The following is a 12896-nucleotide window of genomic DNA, read 5'->3' on the forward strand; positions in this document are numbered from 1 at the left end:
TTTCATCCTGGAGAATTTTGAAATGTTTGGGTTTCATTATAATTCGAAACTAGGACACATTTTGAAATCATTTGTGACAGGGGATTGTTGAGTCATAGGGGGAAAAATCTGAGCCCAGGTCAGCAACCCCGGTGACAAGCTTGAGTCAAGACAGACAAAGGGGGAAGAAACAGACCGCTTGGGGGAAGGTGCGAGACAGAGATTCTTAAAGTGCTAGAAACTTCCTTTTGAGATACACGCAAGACAGCTCAAGAGTAACACTCCTTGCATTATGAATTCATTATTATCCAATAACCAGGTGGCCTAGGGGTACGGATCTCACTTACAGTGCCAGAAATCCTACATTCAAATTCCAGGGTAGCCACTGTGGCAGGAATTAACGTTATAGAAGGGATATTAAACCTTGTGCATTATAGGGCTTAAAGCCAATCTTTATTAGAGATCAAGATGAGACCTGTGTGTGGGCAGATTATCCAACACTTGCCTACTGTGGGGTTCTTACATCTTCCTCTGAAGTATTTGGTATTGGCTACTGTCAGAAGCAGGACACTGGACTAAATGGACATTGGGTCTGAGCCTGTATTTCAGTTCCTATGTTCCTAAGCAAACCTATGCAAGAATAAAAAGAAAGAATATATCACACAATACTTACCGAGGAGAGGAGGTAAAGGAGGCAGTGTTGGTATTCTAATGAGCCCAAAAATTTTACCTCCAATGACAGCAAAAAAAAAGAGAAACAGAATTCCAAATATGTTCCCACCCGGAAGACACTCACTGCCTGTGATGGACCAGACCACAGCCCAGACAAGTATTACTGTTGCAACTAGAAGAAGACAGGAAAAATATATTTAATCATCTCTAAGGAATGGCTTAGTTCACTTCAGATTTACATTTGTAAATGATTTTTTTTTGGGGGGGAAAGTATTATCTGCTTAATTTTAGAAATAAAACATTTACTTTTAATGTCAGTTTAGTTTAGGGTGACCAGACAGCAAGTGTGAAAAATCAGGACAGGGGGTGGGGGGTAATAGGATCCTATATAAGAAAAAGACCCAAAAATCGGGACTGTCCCTATAAAATCGGGACATCTGGTCACCCTAGTTTAGTTACAACAGTCTTTGAGCTGGAGCTCTGATTTTGTTGGTGCTAAAATAGGACAGTAAGTCACAATAGTGTATCACTGTACTTAGGGCCCTTCGTTCTCAGTTTTTATTTTATTTTTTTTTCCTGGGAATTTATCAGTGTTTATTACCACAACAACAAAAAAACAGGTGAAAATCAGTGCAAAATTATTAATAATTTTTCTGGGTAAATATCGGGGGTTATTTTGGTGAGTGGAAAGACGGGGGAAAAAGTATTCAGTAGATTAATGCTTTGAATTCCGTCCACCAGTACGTCCCTCGGCCCACGCCACTTCCAGCAGCCCCCATTGGCTTGGAGCAGCGAACCGCGGCCAGTGGGAGCCACGATCGGCCGGACTTGCGGATGGGGCAGGTAAACAAACCGGCCCAGCCCGGCCCGCCAGGGGCTTTCCCTACACAAGCGGCAGAACAAGTTTGGGAACCACTGTTCTAAACTAATACATAACCTTACTTCAACAGGCAACTTTGCATATACACACAGACTAATGTATTATCATAATACATATATCTCATGCAGTGTATTGTATTTTCCTAATAAAACAAGTTATTTTGTATATATTTGAATGATACAAAAGTAGGGTAAAAATTGGAAACAACTGAATAATACTTTCTGTAAAATTTGGGAATTTTTTGGTAAAAATCAGTTTAAACTGAAAACGAAGGGGCTTAACTGTACTGCTGAGCGAGGATCTGTCCCCGATACAGAGAAGCACTTAAGCATGTGTTTAAATGTAAGCAGGTGAGTAATTCTATGAAAAACGTCTTGCCTGTATTGTGAAGTCTTCAGCTGCTTGAGGAATGCACCAGTAATCTACTGTACACTCTGGCCTGGCTTATTGCTGTTAGTTTTCAAAGTTTCATTTTGAAAGAATAAAAGAAAATTGCAGCTGGGCAGATTTATGCACTGGATTCTTCCACTACGAAAACAATCCCTAGCAAAGGGGCATGCACAGGAGGTCTCTGCACAACCTAACGCAGGGCAGAGTGTTCCCCCTGATACAAGCAGGGAAAATGCAGATATTTCATAACCTGAAGGTATCTTGTTCTTCCAGGCTCGCAGTTCTGGTCCTGCAATCAGCCAGGGAGAGCAAGCAAGGACGGACACAAATAGAAGATGGAGGAAGAGAAAAAAAAAAAATCACAGGATGATCCATCCCTGCCCTCTTGCACCATCTCCCCACATGTATACAGGGGAGTTACTGCATTTTAGAGTTGGAGTTTCTTCATCTTGTGACAAGGCCCAGACAGCCAGGAGAGGGAGTTAGTGGGGTAACATAGGGTTACCATATTTTGTGCCTCCTAATGGAGGACACTCCCGGGGGCCCTGGCCCCGCCCCCAACCCCGCCCACGCCCACGCCCCAACTCCGCCCCCTCCCAAAGTCTCCGCCCCCTCCCCTGCTTGAAGCCTGAAGCAGGTAAGGGGGAGTGTGGGGGGGAGGAGGCGCGGCCCAGGCTGGCCCCCGGCGGCTCCAGCCTGGGTCGGCTCGGGCCCTGGCCGACCACCCCCGGCTCCCAGCCCCCCGGGCCGGCTCCTGGCTCCCAGCCCCCCGACCCCGGCCCGGCTCCCAGCGCCGCGGGCCGGCTCCCAGCTCCCCGACCCCGGCCCGGCTCCCAGCCCCGCGGGCCGGCTCCCGGCTCCCCGACCCCGGCCCGGCTCCCGGCTCCCCGACCCCGGGCCGGCTCCCAGCCCCGCGGGCCGGCTCCCCAACCGCGGGCCGGCTCCCGGCTCCCCGACCCCGGCCCGGCTCCCCGCCCCGGCTCCCCGCCCCGCGGGCCGGCGGCTCCCGGCTCCCAGCCCCGCGGGCCTGGCCCGGCTCCCAGCCCCGCGGGTCGGCTCCCGGCTCCCGGCTCCCAGCTCCCCGGCCCGGCTCCCAGCCCTGCGGGCCGGCTCCCCGACCGCGGGCCGGCTCCCGGCTTCCAGCGCCGTGGGCCGGCTCCCGGCTCCCCGACCCCGGCCCGGCTCCCCGCCCCGCGGGCCGGCGGCTCCCGGCTCCCAGCCCCGCGGGCCCGGCTCCCCGACCCCGGCCCGGCTCCCAGCCCCGCGGGCTGGCTCCCAGCTCCCAGCCCCACGGGCCGGCTCCCGGCTCTCGGCTCCCCGACCCCGGCCCGGCTCCCGGCTCCCCGACCCCGGGCCGGCTCCCAGCCCCGCGGGCCGGCTCCCCAACCGCGGGCCGGCTCCCGGCTCCCCGACCCCGGCCCGGCTCTCCGCCCCGGCTCCCCGCCCCGCGGGCCGGCGGCTCCCGGCTCCCAGCCCCGCGGGCCTGGCCCGGCTCCCAGCCCCGCGGGTCGGCTCCCGGCTCCCAGCTCCCCGGCCCGGCTCCCAGCCCTGCGGGCCGGCTCCCCGACCGCGGGCCGGCTCCCGGCTTCCAGCGCCGTGGGCCGGCTCCCGGCTCCCCGACCCCGGCCCGGCTCCCCGCCCCGCGGGCCGGCGGCTCCCGGCTCCCAGCCCCGCGGGCCCGGCTCCCCGACCCCGGCCCGGCTCCCAGCCCCGCGGGCTGGCTCCCAGCTCCCAGCCCCACGGGCCGGCTCCCGGCCCCGCGGGCCCGGCCCGGCACCATGCCCCCGGCCCCGCACAAAGAGGCCCCGGCCGAGCCTCCCGATTTTCCCGGACATGCCCGGCTTTTGGGGATTTCCCCCCGGACGGGGATTTGAGCCCCCAAAAGCCGGACATGTCCGGGAAAATCCGGACGTATGGTAACCCTAGGTAACAAATGTACTAGCCTGTGAATCTAGAGGGGCAGAGCATAGGATAGAAGGTCTCACATACGTATGAGTGCCTTCACTTGGGAAGCTCTGCAATCCTTGGCCAGCCCCGAGTTTTTATCTTGGACTTCCATAACAGGCCAACCTTTCTATTGAATGGATCAATCTGCCTTGGGGCCAGGATCCTAGGTTTGCAAAATCTTAGGTATGTAGTGCTGGACTGAGTCCTAAGTAACAGAAGAAGGTTCTTCTGCAAACTAGTGTATTCATGACCTAATTTCAACACAAGCCATTTATTTTGCCAGAAAAGTAATGATTTATAATCTTCTTTACAGTTCATTTGCGGGTGAGAACATTCAAACAGGCTGAAGAGCTCACGCTTCCGATCAAAACAATGTCTAATATGAAGATAAGCCAGCTGATAAGACAGAAGGAGCTGGGGATAGGGATGGGAGTGGGGCAGGAAAGGCACTAAAAATGCAAGTCCTTGTTCTACATCAAAATTCTCCCGTCAGTGCACCTAAAGATTTGCCTGACAGGTCAAAAGTAACAGTCCCTTCATGTTTCTTTACTGTTTACAGAAAAGCTGTCAGCTATCACATCTAGAAAACGAAACGTTGGTGTGTATACTCATATGTCAAAGAATTAAACATTTTGCAGCGCCTGTCCCATACATACCATTTGTCACTGTTCGGGCAAGGAGGCCTTGAGGAGGACAAGCAAATATTTGCCTCAGTTTCCTTGGAGGCTTTGACTCTGTCAGCGGTTTCTGAAGTTGCCTTGCACAATTGTGCAACAGAGCAGTTTCTTCCGTTTGTGCATTTCCATCTGTACCTTTGCAGTCCAAGACAGTTACCTCCTGAGTTAAAAACAATAAGCTTTCTCTGAAGCCGCCTTGTGTACATTTGCAATAAGCTACCTGAGGGCTATGTTTACTATAACATAGCTAACTGTAGGTCAGGGCTTCTCAATATATTTTTACATAGCGTGGAGCCCACTTTAAGAGAGATTTGCTTGTGGACCAGCTGCCCTTCCGTTCATGACTGCACAGGGCTCCTGCCAGTCCCAGTCATATTCGCATAACATCTCCGTGGCAGCTACAGCAACTTACTACGTGGAAAAACATCATTGGGAGTGTATGTCATATTTTCAAGTTGTTTTTTAATGCAATTTAGCAGCTGAAAACAAGTAAGAGACAGGAGCTGCTGCCCAGTGATCTGCCTGTGGTTCACAGTTTGAGGATTACTGCACTAATCTTAACTCCACCTGAAAGATTTTTGAGTGGGTGATGGGTCTTTGTAGTATTTAAACTAATTCAACCGACACTTCAAACTGACGTCAGGACCACTGATTTCAGGCAGCTAAACCCACAAAGGAAACACTTTATAGAATATACGGTAAATGTAAGAAAGGCCCAAATTGAGGGGGTATAAGTTCCCCTTGTAAAACTAATTTCCTTCAATATTTTAATGAAGCTGGAGAAAGGAGAGCTGCCCTCGGTAACCCTGTACTAGGAGAGGCCTGAATACAGATACAAATGCAATTACCTGAGTTTTCTGATCCATGGGAATAGTGCCATTTCCCACCTCTATAGACAGCTCTGGATCTTCACTCTCCTCCACAATATCCTCCTTCTCCATGTTGACAAACCTACAATAAAAAAAATAAACAAAGGTTTTGAAGAATAAGCATAAGCAAATCAGACACGTATATTTGCCTGTTTCAAGACTTTTTTAAAGTCATATTTCTTTCTTTCCCCATACAAAAGAGAAAGCCTCATAGACACCAACTGTATACTACATATTAGAAAGTATGTAATGAAGCTTTTGTGTGCATATCTATATATTAGTTTATATCTATTTATTCTGTTAAAAAAAAACTATGTTAGAAGAACATTGTTGAAGTTGCAAAGTCAATAACTCAGAAATGGAAAAAGTCATAACTATGTTTGTCTGTGCAACCTTAAATCATCCCCCTTGTGTGTATGATTCCGATAAGTAATTTTTCCCCCCTCACAGAAGCAATAGGAGGAAGAGAATCAGATTTTCCTGTGTCCTATCTGGACTTCTAGTTCTGCATGAATCATGAGCATATGATGCAGGAGGCTCAACGGGTCCTGCAAACATGTGCAGTGCACTAGAGCTTTCAAAAAGTTAAAATTGAGCAAACAATTTTTAATAATGCGCAGATACAAATGGTGTTTTAACACAGCCTAAAACTTGGCCAAATTTAGGTTGTATTTCAAGGGGGTAGTGAAAGGAATTTCTGCCAACTGCTAAGTTCCTACCACAAACCATGTCAGAGTCCTTAAGAATTTGAATTAAGATCTCAAATATCTATTGATCTGTCTGGGTTTTTATACGGCCCTCATCAAATGTGGCATCTGAGCATCTTGGTACAGTAGTTACCTAATTACCAACAAACCAGCCTGCAGGATTCCTTAATTTTCAGCAGCACTCATTTTATTAAGCATGTGATCTCATGCACCTCTCGGAACAGCCACCAGTCAACAGGCTGGCACAGTTTGCTTTTGTGGGGGGTGGAACATTCCATTAGAATGTTCTCTCCTTCAAAACAAACAACAAAAAGAGGGCACTGACTCTGATAGGCACAACGAGAATTCTCCCAGTGCTTTCAACAAAAACGGATGGTTCAAAATAATCTTGTCCGCTCTCTGAGTCTCTGCTGGTATCTTGATACTTTCCCCCCTGCCTCAACCCAAGAAGGAGTGGGTAGGAGGGTGTCTCTGCATCACTGATGGAATGCAGTGGATATCATCACCCCATTCCAACCATCAATGTCCCATATCTCCTTACAGCCAGTCTGTCAGGGCTGCTTCTTAATCACTTGGGAGGAATTCCAGTTCAACTAAGCAGCACACTCCCTCCCTTCTCAGAGGCTGAAGACACTTGCCTCCAGGGTCGTTTAATCCTCTGCAATCCCAGAGAAGAAGACAAACTCAGGTCAGCATAAATGTGTGCTGGTTTGCACTGTGTTTTAGGTAAAGGTGGGAGCGTGATGGAGCATGGCTCTTCCATCGCACCCCATGTGAAGCTCAAGTCCTGCCAGAGGATCTTTTCCAATGAAGTGGGAAACCTATCACGGAGCGCCAATCCCCTCTTTTACACCCCACTCCCTGACAAGGTTCTGTGGGCTGAAGTCTCTTTCTACTTAGCCCTTAAACACGGATGTAATAATTAAATAATTAAAGCCCAATCCTGATCCCACTGAAGTTAGTGAGAGATACGTCAGGGCATTCACTGGAAGCAAAATCAGGCTCTAATGCACATTTACCCTATTTTCAGTTATCTAAACCAATGGGCGTTCCACACCCATCTGAAGATAAGGTTTGAATCAAATTGTTTGCTAACATTGCTCTCCAGCCCACTGAAACTGTACACACTCTCTGTTAATGGCTACTTTCTGCACTTCAGCCCTTTGGGCGTGAATGGCAGCTTCCGGAAATCTATCCAATCGTTTTGGCTGAATTTCTGTCTCAGTAGAAGTGCCACACAACTCAAAACTCAGACTGGGTTGGAACGCAGACCTTTGAGCCAAGAATCGGCTTTCTTCATGCTACAATGCTAGACATGAGTTTGTGACTCCCAGAATTATCCATCAAATCTCATTTGTAATGTTGACAAATGAGAACATCCCAGTGGGAACTTCCCAGTGGGAAGACTGACTTGGTGAACAAAGACAGTTTGTTCCATTGCTTTATTAGAAAACTGGGTGTTTGTGTTGAACTAGTCAAATAGGAAACCTACTTTAAAGGCAGCAAAGACATATCTGAAAATATATGCAATTTTATATGTCTTAAAATAAAATAATATTTTTGCTTCACCTCTGTTTTCTTTTTTTCCATATTAACCCCAGCAAGCCGTCTTTTTTTAGTTTAGGAGGCCAGCTTCCTCTAGCGTCAGCCTTTGTGCCACTTTCTTTGGTCTCTGTTTGTAGACCTGAGTTGTTGTGGACTCTTTGCATAATTAATGTTTCTGTTTTTATTCTGAAGATATATTCAGGGCCACCAAGAGCTGGTTCTGGCCCCGGTGAAAAAATTTTTCAGACCCCCCAGCAAGGGCGGACCGGCTAAACAGAGCCGACGAGGGGGGGAGAAGGAAGCCGGGGAAGCCGGGCCTGGAATTTTTTCGGGCCCCCCAGCAAGGGCAGACCGGATAAACAGGGCCAACGAGGGGGGGGAAAGCCGGGCCCCGAGCCCCCTTCTGGACCACCGGGCCCTGGTAATTTGTACTGGCTTCCCAACCCCCTCATCAGCCCTGGATATATTGGGTGAAATATTAGCCCCACTGAAGTCAATGGCAAAACTTCCATTGATTTAAATGATGCTAGGATTTGATCCACTATCTTTAATGTTAGATTACAGACTATTAAGTAATAGCATTTTTGGAAATAGGTAATCTTTACTAATTCCTCCCCTCTCCTCCTCTTTGATAATTTGGCACCATATCTCTTCAGTGATGGAATTTACTAATATTGCTGTTTTCCCCTAAGACTGCTTAAAGGCTCTGAATTCAAAGAGAAAAGAAGACATTGGTACTGTGATTAAGGCTTCAACCCAGCCAGGTGGGTGGTATGCACAGGCTCCTGACTCAAAGGCAGCCCTGTGCTCTTTGCAGGAGCAGGACTTAAATTACTATTGGACAACAGGTAGGTGCCCTAACTAACATTAACGGATGACCCCAGTTCAGTTTCCAAAAGACAAGAGTCCACCTGAGGACTCTGTTACAACATGCCGTGCTGACAGTGGTCTCAGGAGAGAAGCCAAGGATTGATGGGACAAGGAGACTGAATTACTACTTAGAGGTGATCCCTCCAAACTGGAACCGAGGCACAATGGATAGAGGTCCTCAGGCTCCCTGGCTCTCAATCCAGTATCCAGTTAAATTAAGAATAAGCCATTCCCTAGTATGGGGGCACAATTTCAAAACCAAACTAGGCTTCAATTCAGCCCCAGGCAAGCCGAATGAATGAGCCATTGTCAGAAATCACAGAAGCAGGATCCATGCACACACTGTCTGGTCCTGAATCTTGGACAGCAGCACCGCTCTGAGCCAGTCCCCCTCTGGAACATACATCCCCCCTGGTGAGAGTCGTACAATCCCAGCATTGCAGCCGGGAAGGGGGAAGAGACGGAAGGATGGTGGCCGCGGGCAGCCGGGGCGTGTTTTCCCAGCTCTGCTGCCCTGGTGACTGCCCACCTCCCTCCCCGGGCCGCTGTCAACACAGAGAAAGGACCAGACAACTAACAGCCATGAACCTGCCTCGTTCAAACCCCGGAGAAGGCAGCCAGGCAAAGGCACCATCCCCAGCAGCTCTGCACGTGTGTTAACACGGGTACACCCCCCCCCCAGTCAGCCCTAGGGGCACCCAGCTGCAAACACCTACCTGGGGCCCCGCAGCAGGTCCTGCTGCGCACTGATCCCGGGGCAGCCCACGCGGGCAGGACTAGCTGTACAGCGAGGGGCCGGGCGCACGATGCTCCCCACCGGCCGCGGCTTCTCCTCCTCTCTGTGCCGGTCCCTCCCAGCTGCGGTGCACCAGCCAGCAGGACAAGTGGGGGGTGGAGAGGGAGGAGGAGACCCAGAGCTGCAGCCTTGGGTGCCTGGAGCCCCCTCCCGCTGCAGGGAGGCAGGGCCGGTCGGATAACGGGCCCTGCCCAGCCCCGCCCGGAAGAGGAGGAGACAAGGCAGCAGAAGAGCGGAGGGGTGAGGCTGGATGACAGCTGCTAGGCGTGTCAGGTTTGCAGGAGCCCCCGCAGCATCCCACTGGGACAAGCAGCTGGAGGGGAGGCTGTGGTTTTCTCTCACCCAGGTAACCAGTTCAGCAGGTTGTCTCGCCCTGTGGCTGCGGGAATGGGAGTCGGGTCTAGAGGAGGGGATGCACGGGAAATGCACATGTAACCCACATGCTTACAGTACAGCATTCTTGGGGGTGGTGTGCTAAGTCCAAAGAAAGGGACAGAAGTAAGGTGACCAGATACCAAATGTGAAATATTGGGAGAGGGGGGGTTATAGGAGCCTATATAAGAAAAAGACCCAAAAATCAGGACTGTCCCTATAAAATGGAGACAGCTGGTCATCCTAGACAGAAGCAGGGGGGAGAAGAGATGGAGTTTTAGTTGAACCCTGCTGGGTGTTAGTGTCACAGTCACAGTGGGAATGCATGAGAATGAAATAACTGCACTTTTGTTGTGCTTCCCAGCAAAGGATCTCAAAACACTTTACAAAGACTGGCTAACAGAACCGCCCATCCCCTCTGGGTGCTGTGCAGATGAAAGAATGAGACCCAGGAGTTCTGGGACTGACTTTCTCAAAATCACACAGCAACTTAGGCATCAAATAGCTGGGAATCTCAGAGCTAGATTTAAAAAAGAAAATAGGTTATCACAGTGCTGTTAGTCATCCTCATGGAAAAATTCAGGCAGGTCACACATTTTCTGTCACCATTGACTTTTGCTTAAACAAAGTTTTCCATGGAAAGCATCTGTTAAACATGGAACATTCCAACTAGTCAATTTGGGGTCCAAACTTCTTGGTTTTCTTTTCTGATGAAAAGTCAAAATTTTCCATGGAGGAAAAATTTCTGCATAGCTCCACAAAAATATAAACATAGCTCAGGTTTAAGTGATGAATTTTGGAACAGGAGTGCTCTCATGTAAGCCTATTAGAAAATTCCAGATTTCCGAATACATTATGTGAATACATAAGTTATTCACTTATCTGTGAAAGATACGTCTAGCAATGACAAGGGACTGGGACTATCTGGATACAATTCCAAGCTCTGCTACCAGGTTCTCTCTACCCCAGTTCATCATTGGTCAAATGGGGATAATACTACTTCTCTACCTCACAGGAGTGCTGCCAGGATAAATTCATTAATATGCAGCTAGTTTCGTCTACTACAACCTCAAGTGGCCTAAGGACATTGACTGATAAGTAGAAGAGTTAGATAACCTCTGGATTTGTCATCAGAAAAAACCCCAATCCCAAACTTAAAATTTTTATTTTCAGATTGGACAACATGAGCTTCCACAATGCCGAGCTAAAACAGGAAGCTCTCTCCTCTTCTCACACAATATGCCATGACAGCTATCACAGCACAAGGACTTTGGCCTTGATGATAAATTCATAAAAGGTGGAAACACTATTTTGCTATGCTGAATTTGCAACATTTGGGTTCAGAGTGAAGTCTAACCCAGCCACTTTGGTCTAGGTTCTTTTTTTGCCCTAATTTTACCCCCTTAAGAGGTCCCTTTAATTGGAAATTGGAGGGAAATTGTCAAAACCCCACATCATCTGTACCCTATATACACACACAAGCCAATGGGGTTGTTTTGTGTCAAATATTTCAAATAGCTTCTGTGCAGAGGATCAACCATGATTATAGAAAGTACAAACCTTCTCTGTCTCCCGCCCTCCCGACTAAGCATTACCTATTTTCCCAATTAGATCAAAGATCAAATGGTACATTACCGCAGTACTTCCCTTTGGCAGCCATTCCTACCGTAATGCAGGTATGACTCCCTGTGTAGAAGTCCCTTCCCACCAAATTCTCAGTCAAAATACCAGTTTTTTGAGACCGTGATCTTTACACCCTGCCAGCCGGCAGTGTGCAGGGGAACGATCAGAGTCTTAATGACTTTGAGGAATCTAACCTTAAAATTTAAGGGGAAAAAACATCAAGTGAATTTAGTGCTTATAAGAGATGCCACTTCAACATCCTGAATTCCTCAGACTTTAATTAGACCTGCACATTGCTCAGCACCTTTCAAAAATCAGGTCTCTTATTTTGGTGCATGAGTAAAGATTCAAAGGCGAGTTAGGCAATCACCACACATACACATACCCACACCCACCCAGACCTTCGCCCCTGATAGATGTGGGTCTATGCATGACCATGCTTTCTGCAGCAGCAATTTTTCTTTAATAGTTATAGAGCAATTGTTTCTTAAGCAGCCGCGTTTATAGGCATTCATTGGCATTCTTAGCTGTAGTGTAATAGTGTAATAGCATGGTAGATTTTTTTTTTTTTTTTACTTAGATTGTAAGCGCTTTGGGGCAGAGAGTATCTTTTTGTTCTGTGTTTGTACAGCACCTAGCACAGTGGGGTCCTGGTCCAGAACTAGTGCTCCCCCCATGCAAATCATAATAAATAATAACTAATAAATAATAAATTCAGTTACAATAGAATGAGTGTCCTTTTTGCAGTGTGACTGAACTGGTTGTTTTTAGTAGTGTTTTACCATACATTCCACTTTCCTTTTATGATCAAGGAAGTTTCATGCCAGTAGGTTCAAGCACTAGAAAACCTAATTTTGGCATAACACATCGTTCTTTACCCTTGACAATATCTCCATGATCAGTGGCAGAATCAGTTAATCCAACCTTTAGTCCTTGTACAACTAACTCAGTGTGTTCACTGAATTGTACAAGCAAGTTTACCGCACTGAGTGTTTTGTTGTTTTTCTTTCTAAATATATTAACCCAAAGCTCTGCCATTGCATAGTAATATGGCTGTTTTGTTGAGGGACAGCAGGGATAGGATACAGGGACGGTATAGAATGCCCTACCGTGGGTAGTAACGTGGCCAAGCCTGTTTTTTGGAAGCTAAGCCATGTCCGTAATGAAACGGTTCTTTTCTCTGCTGCTAACGTCAACTAGCTCACTTGGGCTCCAGTAACCGTACCTATATTTGATGTAATTAGTGGAGAAAATGTTTTACTGATGGCAAAATCATATCATGAGTCTGTATACTAACATACTACAGGACCCTTGTCTTTTAACACTGCTTAGGGTGACCAGATGTCCCAATTTTATAGGGACAGTCCCGATATTCAGGGCTTTTTCTTATGTAGGTGCCTATTACCCCTCACCCCCTGTCCCGATTTATCACACTTTCTATCTAGTCACCCTAACACTGCTTCAGGTTCATTCCCATAATTTCCACTACATGTAAAGTTTGTCCCACGGCCTTTTAAGTATTTGGAATACATTTAAACTTTTCCTCTCTAATGTCTCAGGAACTATGAG

At 48.1% G+C, this 12896-nt stretch overlaps 1 protein-coding gene across 1 annotated transcript in view; it reads right to left on the bottom strand.

Annotated features, from left to right (window-relative positions):
• Positions 1 to 9514, bottom strand: part of SLC9B2 (solute carrier family 9 member B2) — a 28495-nt gene extending 18981 nt beyond the window's left edge. Inside the window, exons 1-4 of the mRNA XM_054029572.1 lie at positions 9253 to 9514; positions 5394 to 5496; positions 4525 to 4705; positions 653 to 823 (exon numbers count right to left, since the gene is read on the bottom strand). Of these exons, the coding sequence (XP_053885547.1) occupies positions 653 to 823; positions 4525 to 4705; positions 5394 to 5486 (445 nt within the window). The 5' untranslated portion in view covers positions 5487 to 5496; positions 9253 to 9514. The remainder of the gene's footprint in view (positions 1 to 652; positions 824 to 4524; positions 4706 to 5393; positions 5497 to 9252) is intronic.
• Between the last annotated feature and the right edge of the window lie 3382 nt (positions 9515 to 12896).

The sequence above is a fragment of the Malaclemys terrapin genome, chromosome 5, assembly GCF_027887155.1.
Source record: "Malaclemys terrapin pileata isolate rMalTer1 chromosome 5, rMalTer1.hap1, whole genome shotgun sequence".
Classification (NCBI taxonomy): domain Eukaryota; kingdom Metazoa; phylum Chordata; order Testudines; family Emydidae; genus Malaclemys; species Malaclemys terrapin.